The 15,699-nt window shown below is 36.4% G+C and overlaps 1 protein-coding gene across 1 annotated transcript in view; it reads right to left on the reverse strand.

Moving 5' to 3' along the window:
• LOC106919985 (nephronophthisis 4) overlaps window positions 1–15,699 on the reverse strand; it is a gene marked incomplete at its 5' end in the record, with an annotated part of 168,688 nt that overhangs the window by 139,485 nt on the left and 13,504 nt on the right. The window contains 2 exon segments of the mRNA XM_014990696.2: window positions 7,364–7,428; window positions 9,846–10,015. Of these exon segments, the coding sequence (XP_014846182.2) occupies window positions 7,364–7,428; window positions 9,846–10,015 (235 nt within the window).

Here is a 15,699-nt window from a genome sequence, read left to right on the forward strand (position 1 = left end):
AATGACCCTGATAATATGCATGTAGAACTATATTCGTATGTAGGACATATCAGGAGTTACCCTGCATACATGAACACAATGAAACTCCCTGTTGATATACTTTAACCTCCTACCAAAAAAATGCACAGCAGAGATGATAATTCTCCATAAAATTTTCAGGAACCTCAAGCTGTCCAAAAACATACCAGTGCTTTTTTTACTGTTACATCACTCAATATTTTCACTCGCTGCATGTTGAAGGGATGAAGAAATCGTACCACAGGAGACAAGATGGAACTGCAGAGAGTCTAACACTGCTCAAAAAACATATCAATAATCAAACACCTGGTCGTATTTAAATCCACATCTGCACTGCAGAGAAAATGTTGTATTTGAAAATTCATACCTTCCTGATCATTCGCAGTTTTAAGATTTTCCATCAGGGAAGTATTTTTAGCTCCATCAATGCATGCTTCTCTGTATGTAAACGTGCAATAAAGATTTGTGCAAGTAAAGAAAGTAACAGCTTATGTTGATTTGCACCAGAAAAAAAGAAAGTCACAGCGATGCCCTTTTCTAAGCCGTCTCTGTATTTTTACAATTCAGGTAAGATTAAGCAGACGTTTATTTGAGCCGATTAGCATTTGAAGAAAAAAACAGAAAAAAGTACACTAGAGCTTTTCTTGAAGGAAATATATTTCTTCACTGTAAACTCAACCTTAACATAGTTTTCATCTCAAATCACACTAAACTCCAAAACAAATTATTTCCATCCTGATGTAAATACTTTTGATAAACATTTTCTTCAATACTATTTATGTTGGATTCATGCATAAACAGTTTTTTTTTCTTTTTTATCTAAAATCAGCAATGGTTAATACTTAAATCTTAAATCAAGTGTTTCATGTCAGCAACAAACATATGCTGTGCGTGGATAAAGCAAAACAGATTATACTTGTTCACAGAATTGAAAACAAAAACTGTTCAGGATTCCTTTGAAGTTCACTGAAGAAGCAGTAAGTTTTGTGTAGGTGATGAAGAGGAATGTATAAATAAAAACCATGTTAAAGAAGCCAAAGTGTTTCTTCATCTATAGTACAAGGAAGCATTTTTGTTCACCAGAAACAAAACATGTCACAGCACTCTTTTCTTCCCCTACACACAAAGTGAATGCACTATTCTATGGCACAAGATAAAGATATGCTAATGTGAACACAAACTACCATCTGTTTAACACATTAAGAGGTCTCCAGAGTTGCCCCCCCCCCTCCTTCCTTCTGATTTTGTCTTTTTTCTGTTCCTTCCCCTTTCCTCCCAGTTGGTAAGAAGAGGAGCTCAGATCAAACCAATATGTTTATGCCTCCTTTTGCACTGTCTTCTCCCTCCTGTTTTTGCATCCCTGGATGCAATAAACTTTATGCAACTTCTCTCCTGTTGTCATCCCTCCTTTTCTGTCTGAAGACCCAGACAGAATTTTGATTTGTCTGCCAGGATTAGTCTCTTTTTACTTAAGCTTCTTTTTCTGTCAGCATCAGAACCAACAGCCAGTTCTCCCTGTGTTTATGAACATAGTCACTGTATTTCAGCTCAATCCTCAGGCACAGATGGAATTATCTAAAGTAATAACATTTAAGAAACAATGATAATTACATTTTGACTCACTATTGAGAATTTGGACATTTCATCACTTTGAGTTCCTGCTCTTAACCTGACTATGAAAGGCAATATTTTCAAGAGAGAAGTGTGCGTTAGAGTCTGTGTGTTAGCATTTCCTACATTGTGAGACCCACTTTTCAAACAAATACTACGCTGTGAGGAGCCGCTGGTCCAAAGAGGGCTACAAAAAAAAGCATTGCCGTTTTTTAAATTAATATACAAAACTGCACTGACTTCCATTCATTTTTCTTTCTAAGTCCTTGTGAAGATAGAAAGACGTGTAATGCGTCTTTGCTTCTGTATGTGTGTGTGTGTGTGTTTTCATAAAACCAAGCTAGTGACTGGCAAGGCATAAACACCAGTCACTTGGTAGAACCTACACTGTATCCCACCCATCACCTTTTCTGGAATCTACTAACATAACATTCCTGCACATCTAAATCCACACACAGTTCTTTGACTAGATAAAACAAGTACAATTTCTTGGATTTCCAACAAATAATTTAAATTACTGACATTCCACAACCGGTATGGGAAATATGATAGAAGATCTGATAGTATAATTTATAGACCGAGATCTAAAATTCTACTTTTTGGCTACGCTTCCATACAAGCAGAGAGGAACTAGCAGGAGTACTGGGATGGCTGTTTTCATTAATAGGGGCAAGGATTATTCTGTATTTTTTATGGAATAAGTGGAAGCTTAGAGGTATATGTAAAAAGTTTATTTGAAGTTCTCTAAAGAAGTAAATTGAAGACTGAAAAAGACTGAAAAACACATTATTGCTCCTGAAAACAACGAGAACAAGCAACAACTTGGTATATTGGCCTCTTCTATCAGAAAAAGTTCTTTGGTCCACTTATTTGGTTTGAACCAAAAACAGAATTACTTTTTTAGTTTGGTCCAGTTTGCTTTCACATTGTGCTTTGTTGCAAGTGGATTACGATTAGTAAACAAAGCTAAAATCATTGCTTCAACCAACCAAAATGATGGAAGTGGGACAGAACAGAAAAAAAACAAACATTGGATGTCATTTCTGTCGTGAATGTTAACAGAACACATGTTCCAGTATTTACAACTGCAATACCATTTTAAATATGGAGAGCAGCACATTCAACGCTGCAAGCCAAAGACGATCCGGTGGTCTGGGTATCCTGACCAACATGCTGCCAAGCAACGGTGGCTTGTGAAGCCCAAAATAATAGTTCTCTTATAATATCTGGGGCTCTTTCAGGGAGTGTGACAGCGAGGAAGAGCAAGACTTTCAGTAGACAACAGGAAGGCTAAGCAAAAATTGCTCTGTTTTATCCCTTTGGGCTTCCAGATGGAACATTTTCAGAAAACAGGTGCCCAAATTAAACAGCATTTCAAGCTGGATTTCTTCATCAATATTCTGAATTGGGCCGGGGAATGTTGACATCTATGTTCATGCCAGTGGTTTTCAATCAAGTTCTGACACATTTGCTTTTACATTGTGAATTCATTTAGCACAACCTGATCTTAAAACTTTTTACATAATTTGTCACTTTGCACACACACAATGCACTCACTGAGATTATTTATTTTTCCTTTAGTTTCACATTGAGAAAAAAAAACATGAACACATTTTCTTATGCAAAAATCATGACACTGCCTTCCAGGAGGTAAAAGATTCTCATTTTTGACCTTTTCTTTCTGTCTGATTTGCTGAATGTTGTGGCACTTTCTTGTGTGCTGTAATCACAAACGCTACATTTTACCACAGTCAGTGGATAAATGCCGACCTACCAGAGATCTCCTGTGGACAGAGTAATACAGCTGCCCTTGTAAAGGAAACAAGCACCAAAGTTTAAAAAGTAAGACACAGATTTAATTTCTATTTCTCAATAACAAAGCTTCTTACAAACAGTGCCTTGCAAAAGTATTCATATCCCTTAAACTGTTCAAGGGATATGAACAATTATCACTTATTATTCTCATTATCTTCAGATAAAAAACATCGCAAACTTATGAAGCAGACTGTTCTGATAATTTTATTATGGAAGTACCTTTGGGAAAAAAAAGAGCTTTTGGGATAAATTGAAATATTTAGTTGTTGTTTTTTTTATTTCACTATAAAACAAAAATATCTATAAGAAACAAGGATGGGAACAACAACAACCGACTGAAAATGAGGATTTCTCATCAAGGAACATCAAGCCAACAGTGTTAGACATGCATGTGTTGCCTTAAGGTTATAGAGCACGCCCAAGAGTCATGATGGCTTATTACTTAATGATGAAATTAGATGAAACACAAAAGCTATTGGTTTTTTTTTTCCAACATGTTCATCTCATGGGAAAAAAAAGAAAAGAAAATGTATCTTGTTGTGATAAATCATAATCTTCAAAGGGCTGTTTTTAATGTTATTTACATAACACGATGAACCAAGCATGGTTTTCTCTAAATTATACAAACAACTCAAACATTTGAAAAACATTTAAATTTGTAATAAGTGCAGGCTCAACCTTTCGTGGCGTCTACATAATGATCCTGATCCTTTAGATTGAGCGGGTATAACAAGTAGAATAATTTGAAGTTTATATAAATATATATTTTTTTTGTTTGTTTGTTGTTTTTTTTTGTTCTTTTTGTTTTTACGAAAAACTTTTTTTACAGGTGTTTTCTGGGTGCTTTTAGGGGAGTGTCTGAAAGTATTGTTGGGACTAAATAGCCACATACATAATATACTTTTCAGCAACAGTGAGTAAGCCTCTTACTCTTATTACTGGAAATTATTTTAGAGTGTTGTTTACACTTTGTATAAGAGATGGGCTGACTTCTACCCTAAAAGACAAAACAGGATCCTTATTCCCGAGTTGAAGTTCACTGCCTGGCCAAAGAAAAGTCGCTACTAAAGACAAAAAGGCTGCACACTCGCCTTTAACTTTGATGAGAGCACTTATCTGCTGTGGCATTGTTTCGATAAGCTTATGCAATGTCAAAGGATTTATTTCCATCCAGTGTTGGATACATTTTTCACCAAGATCTTGTATTGATGATGGGAGAGTCCAACCACTGAGCAAAGCCTTCTCCAGAACATCATAAAGAATCTTAATGAGCTTCAGATCTGAACTCTGTGGTGGCCGATCCATGTGTGAAAACAATATCTCATGTGCTCGAGTCCAGGCTTTATGCTCTCTTGCAAACTAATCAGTTAGCCTCACTGATTAGTGGTTTTCTCATGGCTACAGTTCGAATCACTTGAATTCCCTTCACACTGTGTGCAGAAAAATGCTTTCACTTTCAATATTAAACTAGTAAATACTGTTGTTTCTCTTCGATTTGGTGACACCAAAAGTTTAAGTGATCACTGATCACGGTCATTCGGGTTTTTTTTTTTTTTTTTTTTTTTCCAGACATTTTTTCCTCAAAGACAATGGTTCCTCACTATCCTTCCATTATAATGCAGAATAATGCATTGGATAGTTTTCAACCTAGTTTTAGTAGTTCCTGCAAACTTCCTAGATGTTTTCTATTCCTCAAGCATCCCAATGATTTGACCCTTCTTAAAACAGATTAACATCTTTTCCATGACCACAGGATGCCTTTCCACATGGGTGTTAATCAAATGTGAGAAGCTACTTATTGTGTCAGCTGGGGTTAAATAACTTACCGATTTGTTCAGTTAAATTTGGGTGGTAACATTTTAGGGGCCATACTCTGTATTTTTTGAAAGGAGCTAAAAGACTTTTCCAATTGATAAACCAGGACCAGTGCTTTATGCAAATCACGGAGGAAGACTGTGAGGTGCTATGCCAATAGCACTAACCTTGATGAGCATCTCAGACTTAGTCACGCTACAGAATATGGTGACGACAGGAGGCTGCCATCTGAAGAGGAAAGGAAAGGTGGCATATGGGCGACACAAACTTCAATCGGTTAGTGCTTTGGCAGAGATACTGGCATCAGAGTGTTTTATGTCACTGGAGATTTCTTCCAGTAAAACATGTTCTGTCATAATTTACTGACTGCCGACAAAACATATCTCATAAATACGTACTGTAGTCATAAATGATTTTAATTCAAATTTAAGCAATAAAACTAAAAATATGTTTTGGAAGCCATGAAGATACGTAATCAAAATGTAAAGTTACGAATCACTTCACCTTATGTGAATAGACTGCGGTTTACCATTAAGTCATGATAAAATCCAATCCTGTGTCAGGAATTATAAATATTAAGAGTGGACTTAAAGTTGATTAATCAGTGTGTAACTCATTGTTGAAACCCACGTGAAAGCTGGAGAAATGTAATAAACTGAGGAAAGTCTATGAACACCCGTCAGGAACAAAGAAACAGCATAAGCCAACTGTTACATATCAAAGCGGGGATTATTTTAATTTTTGTTAGTCTCCTCTCAGAAAGGTGTGTATTTGTATGTTCCATGCAACTATAAACTATATAATGTTAACGCTGCCTTTCCATTCTGTAAAATGTTTATGAACTAGTGCTGATGGGGCTTTAGAAAGAGATTTGTTTTTGTCTGTCGATAACTTCAAATATGTAAAATGAAGTCTGAGAGTAGTCCTCATTAAACGTCATGAGCTTTATTCTGAATGCAAGTGAATGAAGAATGCTGTAAAACTACAATATTCACTGTAAAAAATAATGTATTGACCAATAGGTTTTCATACAGACAATGTGACAGATTCCAGCAGTATAATGATTATGTTGAAAGCTTGAAACTGAACTACGGTAGGAGATGTATAACAATTTATGTTTATAATTGTGTCACTCTTGTTAAATTGAACTTTTAACCTCAATTGTATCTGCAGCGCATCAACAATGTCCTTTTCCTTCTCTAAGGCCAAATTGCATAATGTTGAACTTATTACAAATTAAGTAAATAAAAAGTCTGACCCTCAGGGATTTTTTTCCCTTCAGAATTCTTTCACACAATCGGGAAGGAAATTACCACCATAACGACGGTGCTTTAGACATAAGACACACAACCGAGTATTTCACAGTGAAAAGATAAAAAGCATGTACCCATGCTACAGTGGATGAAAGTTAAAGTGATATAAAGGGGTTTAAACCATATAAAGGTAAACAAGAATGCCTGCAACATGACTCGTAAAACAGAGAAGCAGAATCCCACTAAACAACAGGTTGACATTGAATAATTCAGGGAGCATAAGAGTCCGTTTGAGAGCAAGCTTTCTAATATTCATGTGACATGATAGCCAAGACAGGAACTCTGGCTCTCGCCGGGCACAATGTTATTCACACGGTAAGGCACAGCAGTGTTTTGTAATTCATAGCCCTGGTTTTAAGCCAGCTATAGACATATCAAAACCAACCATGAGCCTCAGCAGTAGCTAAGTAGTTTAAAAAAAAATTATCAAATTTTAAACTAAGCTGAATCAGATATCCAAGGACAAAAAACACCTCTCATCCAAAGGTCTGACAATAACTTTCCAATTTTGGAAGAGGCAGGCGATGAGCAGTTTCTCTTCTCTAAGCATAGTATAGCTAAAAATGGTGGATCAAGAGGTATAAGCATTTTAAAAGTCACCTGAAAGTAAAGCAGTCATTTATTTACTGTCCTAAACATTTGCCATCTTGACTTTGAATCATATCACATGGCTAAAGATCATGTGGATGCAAGTACCTCAGTAAACAAAGGAAGCCTTACCACCTTGGAAATAGAGGCCCCTAAATCCTGCATGTATTACTCTAGAAAAATGGTGGACAAATTATTCTTACAGTCAACCGAATCCTTCAGTGAGGGGTGGAGGAGGCCTCTTGGTGATCCATGGTGTAGATTCAGCCTGTGGAATAAAGTGGAACAGATCTTAAAAGCAGGCCTGCAAGCTATAGTAGATCTGACAATCTTAATTTAGCACTTGACCCGTTTTTAAGGGCATTGCACTGATTGCATCATTAGAAAAGCTGGGAATCAAAGTATTACATTCACCAGTAATCAGATAGGTTGTGCTTCTCATGTCTTAGTCTGCCTGCTTTCAGCCAGAAACGGTTACTGTTGAGGTAGTACTCTGCATGATTAAGATGCCTTGCTAAAAAGACATCCTTCTTAGAATCCAACTGGACTACAGTTATTGAGATGTTCCTCAAAACCTACGAAGGTAGAAATCAGTTTTACATGCTGCAATGCAAAGGTAATTTAGGTTGCAGTGCGGTTTGTGGTAAAATAGCTGCTTTCACCAACTGCTGTCTGACAGAGGGGATTTGGGGTCAGTTCATCTAATGAGAGGCTGACTGAAGAGGCAGCAGAAGGACAGGAAGGACTAAAAAAAGCAGAAACCTATCAAATATTATTGTAAACAAAAGCCAACATGGCAAACACAGTAAGACAGCAAGACAATGAAAATCATGTAAAAAGTTGTAAAATTGCTTCCTTTCAAAACTATTAGGAGAAAAGTAAATCAGAGTGAATTTTGCTTCTCCAACATGATACTGATCATTTTTGTGGTCACAAAGTTTCACACTATTAACGGCTGTTACCATCACCAACAATACAAAATATCAGGTTTACAAGAACAAGAACAGTGTTTTTTTTTTTTTTTTTTTGCCTTTTTTTTTAGGAAAACTAAGAGTTGCCATGTCTTGTCTGACCCTCTCTGTGATGTGATTCTTTATGGCCTACCACTTCATGGCCAAGTCTTTCTTGTTCCTAATCGCTTCCATTTTGTTATAACAGCCGACTGTGGAATATTTTGTAGTGAGGAAATTTCATGACTGGACCAATTTCACAGGTGACATCCTATCAAAGTACCAAGCTAGATTTCACTGAGCTCCTGAGAGTATAACCCATTCTTTCAGTGATTTGTAGAAGCAGTCTGCAAGCCTAGGTGCTTGATTTTATTCACCAGTTGCTATGGAAGGTATAAAAATACCTAAATTAAATTATTTGAATGAGTGATGGAATACCTTTGGTAAAAGTATTACAGTTTTCTACTTTCCACAATCTGAATTGGTCCCAATGGTAAAGAAGAACAGAAAAGAAATATATTTTTCTCTTTTCATAAATAGAGTAAAGCTTTCATAAATGTCAAACTGTGTTTTAGAGAAACAACTTAAACCATCTACTTCAAGCTTTAGTCTAAGGATTTTCAATTGTGAGCTAAAACTTGTCAAAAGAAGCCCAGATTCCTTAAAACATATGCCTTTAGTTCAGCACCAATTAAAAACCTAAAGGGGAACCCACGTTGGGATCGCTGCAGTACCTCTCATTAATTGATGTGGGTGAATTGGCCAGAACAGATTAATACTGGACTTCAGTCACAGATATCCGAATGGAAGAGGTTCAAAACCACAAAAGTGTCTTGCAGCGATGCCTTGCAGCATCTGTCACTAACCAGACACTGAACAGAAAATTATATAGCAGCAATCTTTGCAGCCATTAATAATCATATTTCTTTGTAGAGCTTAAAGTTGCTCGTAACATGTGACTTTTTTCCATTGTTTTCTACCAGATAAAGACGCAGTCATATAAATTATTTACACCTTACATATGTTTTTAAAATCCATGTTGTCAGCCAAAACAGGGCACCTAAGCTTAAAGCATTCTTTTATATTCATACCTCATAATATACTGCTCAAAAAAATAAAGGGAACATTTCACTTTAATTTTGTGTGTGGCTCCAAATCCAGGCCTCCATTGGTTAATAAATTTGATTTCCATTGATGATTTTTGTGTGATTTTGTTGTCAGCACATTCAACTTTGTACAGAACAAAGTATTCAATGAGAATATTTCATTCATTCAGATCTAGGATGTGTTATTTGAGTGTTCCCTTTATTTTTTGGTGCAGTGTAATAGCTTCATCTTACCATATGAAGTCCCATCCTGTTGGCGGCAACATGGCATTTTTGGAGACAGGCTTCAGTTTAACGTCATGTTTTAATATTGTGAGCCTATAACCTTCTCATTATTAAATGTGTCTGTCATCATCCCAGCTACATTTAATTAAACTGTCCAACACCAGAGCAGACTGAGGTGGCTTTAAACCCTATAGGGATAATAGCATTTCTGTCGCGCATGCTGTGAAAAACTCAAATATTAGAACTATTTTTTACAATAACTAAAAACATGTACATTACAGGACCAAACAACCTAGCTGGATAGAAAGCATCAACCTCCTGCATTATAAATACACCTGTCCTTTATGTCCTAATGAGAAGGCTCGTTAATCCATGTATGTGGTAATTAAGAGTTCAATAATCACCTTCTGTCTCCATTAGTACCTGGACCCTCTGGTCTGTTGGTAAAAAGCTCCAGAATGCTGAAGCCTCTCCCCAGAGACAGATAGGAGCCGTCTGGTTTGGTTGATAGCGACACTAGCTCCACAACGACCAGAGTGCTGGGCAGCAGCAAGGACGTATGCAGGTACAAAACCTGAGAAATAAACACATGGGACACCAAAAGAGATCATCTAACTTGCAGTGTTTAGTTGTTCAGAATGCTTTGAGATTAATTTCCCATATCTTAAAGACAAAAGCCATACGTTTGCAATAAATATTAAAGTTTTTCAAAATTAAAGGCAATAAATTTACAATATTGAAGCTAAAATATTCACTGACATTGTAAAGTAAGAAGTTAGTAAAAACACACTTTTTCTGAGATTGTAAATTCATTCGGGACAAAAAGTGTCAAGTTCTCCAAGACTTTTCAAGAATTCAAGGTACATACACATGCTTTCCATCTCATAATTTGAGAGGTTTCTGTTTTGCAGTTTATTTTTCACCTTGCAGTTTATTTTTCACCTTGCGCAGTTCATGTTTCTTTTAATTTGTACAAAGGCCCAAATGTACCATCATACAAAAGAGCTCATCTCTCAGGTCCTTTTACTATTTTGTCATTCCTGTCCACAACACTTTAAAAAACACTCTTGGAGTGAGAATAACCAACATTAAAGCATTTCAAGCATATTTATGACCTAGTTTTCCAGCAAGAATATTCTAATTGCTGCACAGGTTCTCGTCTTTTTAAAACTCACACATTTGGCACTGGAGCCAGCTCATTAACACCTTTAGCTGTCTATCATACATCTTTAGCCATGTGTTTGTGATAGTTACAGAGTATAATAGGATGGAAAAGGTTTGGTCTGGAAGGCCACATATGTTGTGTTAAAATATTAATGTTCTTATCTACATTATTTCTGCCATCACAGAAGGGTGGACTGAGTTAGCCAAGGGCACTGATACACAATCCCATGATTTTATATGTGAGCAGGGTATATTGCATCCTTGCAGTAAAGGAAACAAATTATGATCTAGCAAATAAGAATAAAGCAAAAGAATACAGACATGCATAGAAACTGTTTGTTTTCTTTAAGCCTGAGTGGGACTGAGCACACTGATGAAAGAAGCATGATGAAGACGACATGTAAAATAATAATAATGACCAATAAACAGCATGTTGAAAATCACATCAGGGAAATGACCTATAAACAAGGACAGATGGTGCACTGTCCCAGGGTACTTTACTTGGCTAGAAGCATCCACTGTTGCCGTCATTCGAGCAGTTCAGGGACATTCAAAATAAAAACATAACACCAGCGTAGCATTTGGAAGGTAATTCCTAATATCCCAAGGACACTGCAGATTCACATTAGACATGCATTAGAATAAACTGAAAGCTGTTGTGACAAAACTGTAAGGAATTTAATTTGAGACATGCACAAAAACAAAACAAAAAAGAAAAAAGCAACCTCGCTGGATTGATTCATCTCATTTTAGTCGTGTACCTTGATGAAGAATATCCGTATCTTAGAAAGATGAATTAGCTAATTTTATTACAGCTGTTGCACTTTTTGAGCTTTGATGATGTTTGGGACAAATCAATACGATTGTTGATATCCTAAAGGAACTGAAATCAACAAATGTTCCTTTCAGGACGTGGATGAGTTGCGTTGACCTGCTATTTCTGTACAAGCTCAGAGATGGTAATACCTTTTGGGAGCCTTTTTGTCTGTGCGAGGTAGATGCAATTGTATACAGGCTCTGATGTGTTCAAATTGGAAATAATAGCCTTCCTGTGCCAGAGCCACCCTGTTTTACTCAGCACAAAAGCCTGAATACCATAAGGAGACCTATAAATTCTCTCTGATCCACTGGTTGTGGGGAACAACTCATGTTATTTTTCTAAATCACCATCAATACCATGATGTCATTGTCAGAAAATAAGTTAATCTGAGCTACCCTGAAATAAAGAGATTCTCCAAGCCCTGTGTAACTTCAGATGCGTAAAGGTCCATATAACCCGCATGTAAAATCACACAGACTGTAAAAGGGCTTTTTTTATTTCTATTTTTTTTTCCTTTTTACAGACACCATCTAGTAAGGCTAGTATTTTTCCAAATACAAGAACTTCAAAGAAAGAGTACAACATAAAGGGTAAAGTTCTCCTAACACTGTGATATGGATTTTTTATCTGCTGATTTTTTTACATCAACAGCAACTTCTCCTGCAAAGAAGATTGTTTATTTATACCCAATATGGCTTAAAAGTTGTGAAGATAATGCAATTAAACTCACCCATCTAAAGCAATTTGACTATATTTTCAAAAGATAAATAGCCCCCATCTTGCTCTCACCAAGATCATTTATCAGTTCTAACCCAACATTGACAACAAAATCTAAGCCTGTTCTGTTCTATGAAGAATAATGTGGCAGGAGGCCCACCGTGTCTTTTTCCAGAAGCGTGTTGCATATAATTCACCATATTGTTTCTGTTCTTGTTGGTTTAGTTTTTGTTTGACATGATTTTCATTAATACAACAACATAACAGAAGAAGGCAGCTCTGGTGGGGTTCCTTTTAACTTCTGCTGTTCACAAATCAACTGCTTGAGATCATTTGTTTGTCAGACATTTGGTCCTACTTATCACTACAGCTTATAGAGGAACTCAGAACTGATTCAGCGACAAGGTTTTAGTGTGCATAATGCTTTGTTTGGTTTTCATCACATTTGTTCATGTGTTGGCCAAATACTTTGGTTTCATCTGGTCTAAAGGGCATTTTCCCATAAGAAAAAGTTTGAGAGAAAAAAGGATTTTTAAAGGCAATATCATCAAATAGATGCTGCAGATCAGTTTTCTGTTTTTCAGCAAGTACGTTTGTGTTTGTTGTTGGCCCATAACTGTACTTCAATTCCCAGGTGGCCAAGTCAGACGGCAGCACCATTTCGGAGTCTGGTTCTGCCAGAAGTGTTTATTTATTTATTTATTTATTTATTTTTATTACAAGATAGTTTTCCTTCTCTATCCCAACACTTCCATCCCAAGGGCTAGATATGGAATGAAGTTGAAATATTTATCACCATTCATTGTGTTCATTATAGAGCACAATGAATGTGCTCTATTCATTGTGCAAATAGGATTGTTTCTCAATCCTATTAATATTATCAGTAATCAAATTTGTTGGTGTCAACTGAAACATTATTATATTCTACCAGACCTTTTTTGAACTGGACTAAATTGACATATATATATATATATATATATATATATATATATATATATATATATATATATATATATATATAACAGAAGTTTAATTTAGTTGTTCTGAATTGATATACTGAAGTCAGATTAATTCAGTCTTTATATAGTTGCGCTGTTACGAGAAGTTAAACATGCAGAGTCCTATGGAGTCTAAATTTAAGCTTTAGGGATTTCTATAATTTCTCTGGGCACAGCATGCTCAAATCTAGAAAGATGGGACCACTCCTACAAAGTCTGACCTTGAATGGGTTCCACCAGTAAATATACTCTCTCACTCTAAAATTATGGACCCCAGCTTGTTTGGATAAAACAGAAAGGGTAACAACAATCTTATGCCCAAGATCACCCTCTTTTATTCTTGGTACTGTTTAGAAAAGTATCACTTTGTCATGGTATCGTCACTGACAATACCATGGTAGGCCACCTTACATTCAGTCCAGTTACAGTGTTCAAATGCTGCTTTAGCAGAAAGATTTGGGATTTGCATCTTACATGACTGAGTTACATAAGTCCCTAAATGAAGCATCAAGCCTTCTCATCAAACCATTTCATCATAAAAAAGGGTGGGAAGTGTTCAGCCAAGTGTCATCTTTCCATCAATGCAGGCAGAAGCTGATAAACAGCTCCAATCAATGCAGAGACATTTGACTTGGTAATGAAAGCAGACTGTCGGAGGACAAAAGCCAAATGTTTGAAGGTTTTAGAGGGTATTTAGTATACTTTGAAAAAGGCTCAGAAACAACTCCTTTGTCTTGCCAGTGTTGAAAGTTAAAAAGAAAATCTCTGGAAAAGTTAGAGAACATTGCGGTTATTAATGGCAATTCCCACAAATCTGGGTTTTATAATACGGAAAATTCATGCATGCAATTGCAGAGATGCGTAATAACGTGAATGTTTGCATAGGAGCAATAAACTAAAATGAAAGGGACTTTTAAAGGATTTCTCTTCTTCTCTCTAAAGGATGAGCTCCCTTCGCTGTCCCATGATATCTCTTACTAACAAACAGGCCCGGATTGGCAAATCGGGAGGAACGGGACAATTCCCAGTGGGCTGGCCTGACGTTTGCGCCACGTTTTCCTTCTGTTTTTGTGTGCATTTTTTTCGAGCTTTAAATATCTGTATAATACAGCACCATATAACTGGTCAACTTTGTCTTATAGCCCTTCAGTCCAAAGAAAGCTAGAGCACCAAGAACCAGCCATAAGCCCAAAAGTCCAGACAGGACAGAAAGGATTACTCATTCAGTGAATATGCTCAGAATTAACATAATCAAGACTACAGTGTGGAACTGCTTTTTATGAAAAGTTCCCTGAGATGCTGAATGATTCAGCTCATTACAGCTGACCTGAACTGATCAGACTACTTTGTAAAAACGGAAGATTTGTGCTGAGAATTATGACCATTTTTAAAATTTGATTTAGTGTCAGAGGCAGAGCCGGGAGCCGAGAAAGAAATTCTCATGACCAGTTCACTGCTCAGGCATATATTAATTTTCCATGGTTGACCATATTTCTTTAAAACTACTCTTATGCAGAGGGGAATAAACACAATGGGGTCATTGGAAAGTTATGCTATACAGTAAATAAACTTGCAGAGAACAGTGGAATTTATTTTCTTTAATGATGAGGATTAGATATCTGTTTGATTGGACTGTAGAAAGGATCTTCTTTCCTGTGTCTCTTACGTATCCTGCTGTGTTTCTGGGCCTTCATGATGACCTCTGAGGGCTTCACAAAACAGATGGAGTTTTGTGGCAATTAAATTGCAAACAATTTGCCTCCAAGTTCCTATTAGAAGCATTCTGAAAACATTCTGGTTGGATTTTATGTCATTTAGAAATCAGACTGAAAAAAGGTCGACAAAGCATGCACGCAGCACTACAGTTTTATTCGTTAACAATTTTGAAAACTACATATCATTGACCTTCCTCTTTGTAACTATATGTTACTTCTGTTGGTTGGTCAGTCACATAAATTTCCAATCAAATACTCTGAAGTTTATAGTTGTAACGTACAGAATTGTGAAAGAACACAACAAACACTTTTGCAAAGCACTGTGAAGGAAAGCTCTCCCTTACTGTAATGTTCCTAGATTTTGTAATGATCGGAATAACTGCACAACTAAGCAACTGGTCTATATTTTTTCATAAATATGCAATACTTGGTATTAAGGGGTAAAGTTTGGCAACAGATATGTAATAAATTGGGCTTTTGTCCCACATAATAAGGTGATTTTTAAGGGAACAGGAGAACAGGTTGTTCTATTTTGCACTCAATTGCACCTCTAGGTTTGTACTAAACACAGAAGTCAGTTTGCTTCTGTAAAGTTCCATATTCATGATGTTTCCCAACCAATATAAACAAGTTTTTAACAGATATGTACAATAAAACAATGCTGTGAGCTCTTGTTACTGGAAGGCCACTGAAGTTCTGGGAGAAGTCATTTAGCGAAATAGCTTGCATCTGCAGCAACACCAGGCGCCATATGTCTGGACTAATGAGAGGTTATGCTTTGCAGCAACAAAGCGGCACTTGATTCTCGCAGGGGTAAATATCTAAGAGCTGTAACTTAAGTCAA

This window comes from Poecilia mexicana, unplaced genomic scaffold (genome assembly GCF_051168715.1).
Source record: "Poecilia mexicana isolate PSO_F unplaced genomic scaffold, ASM5116871v1 scaffold_7, whole genome shotgun sequence".
In the NCBI taxonomy this organism is placed as follows: Eukaryota; Metazoa; Chordata; class Actinopteri; order Cyprinodontiformes; family Poeciliidae; genus Poecilia; species Poecilia mexicana.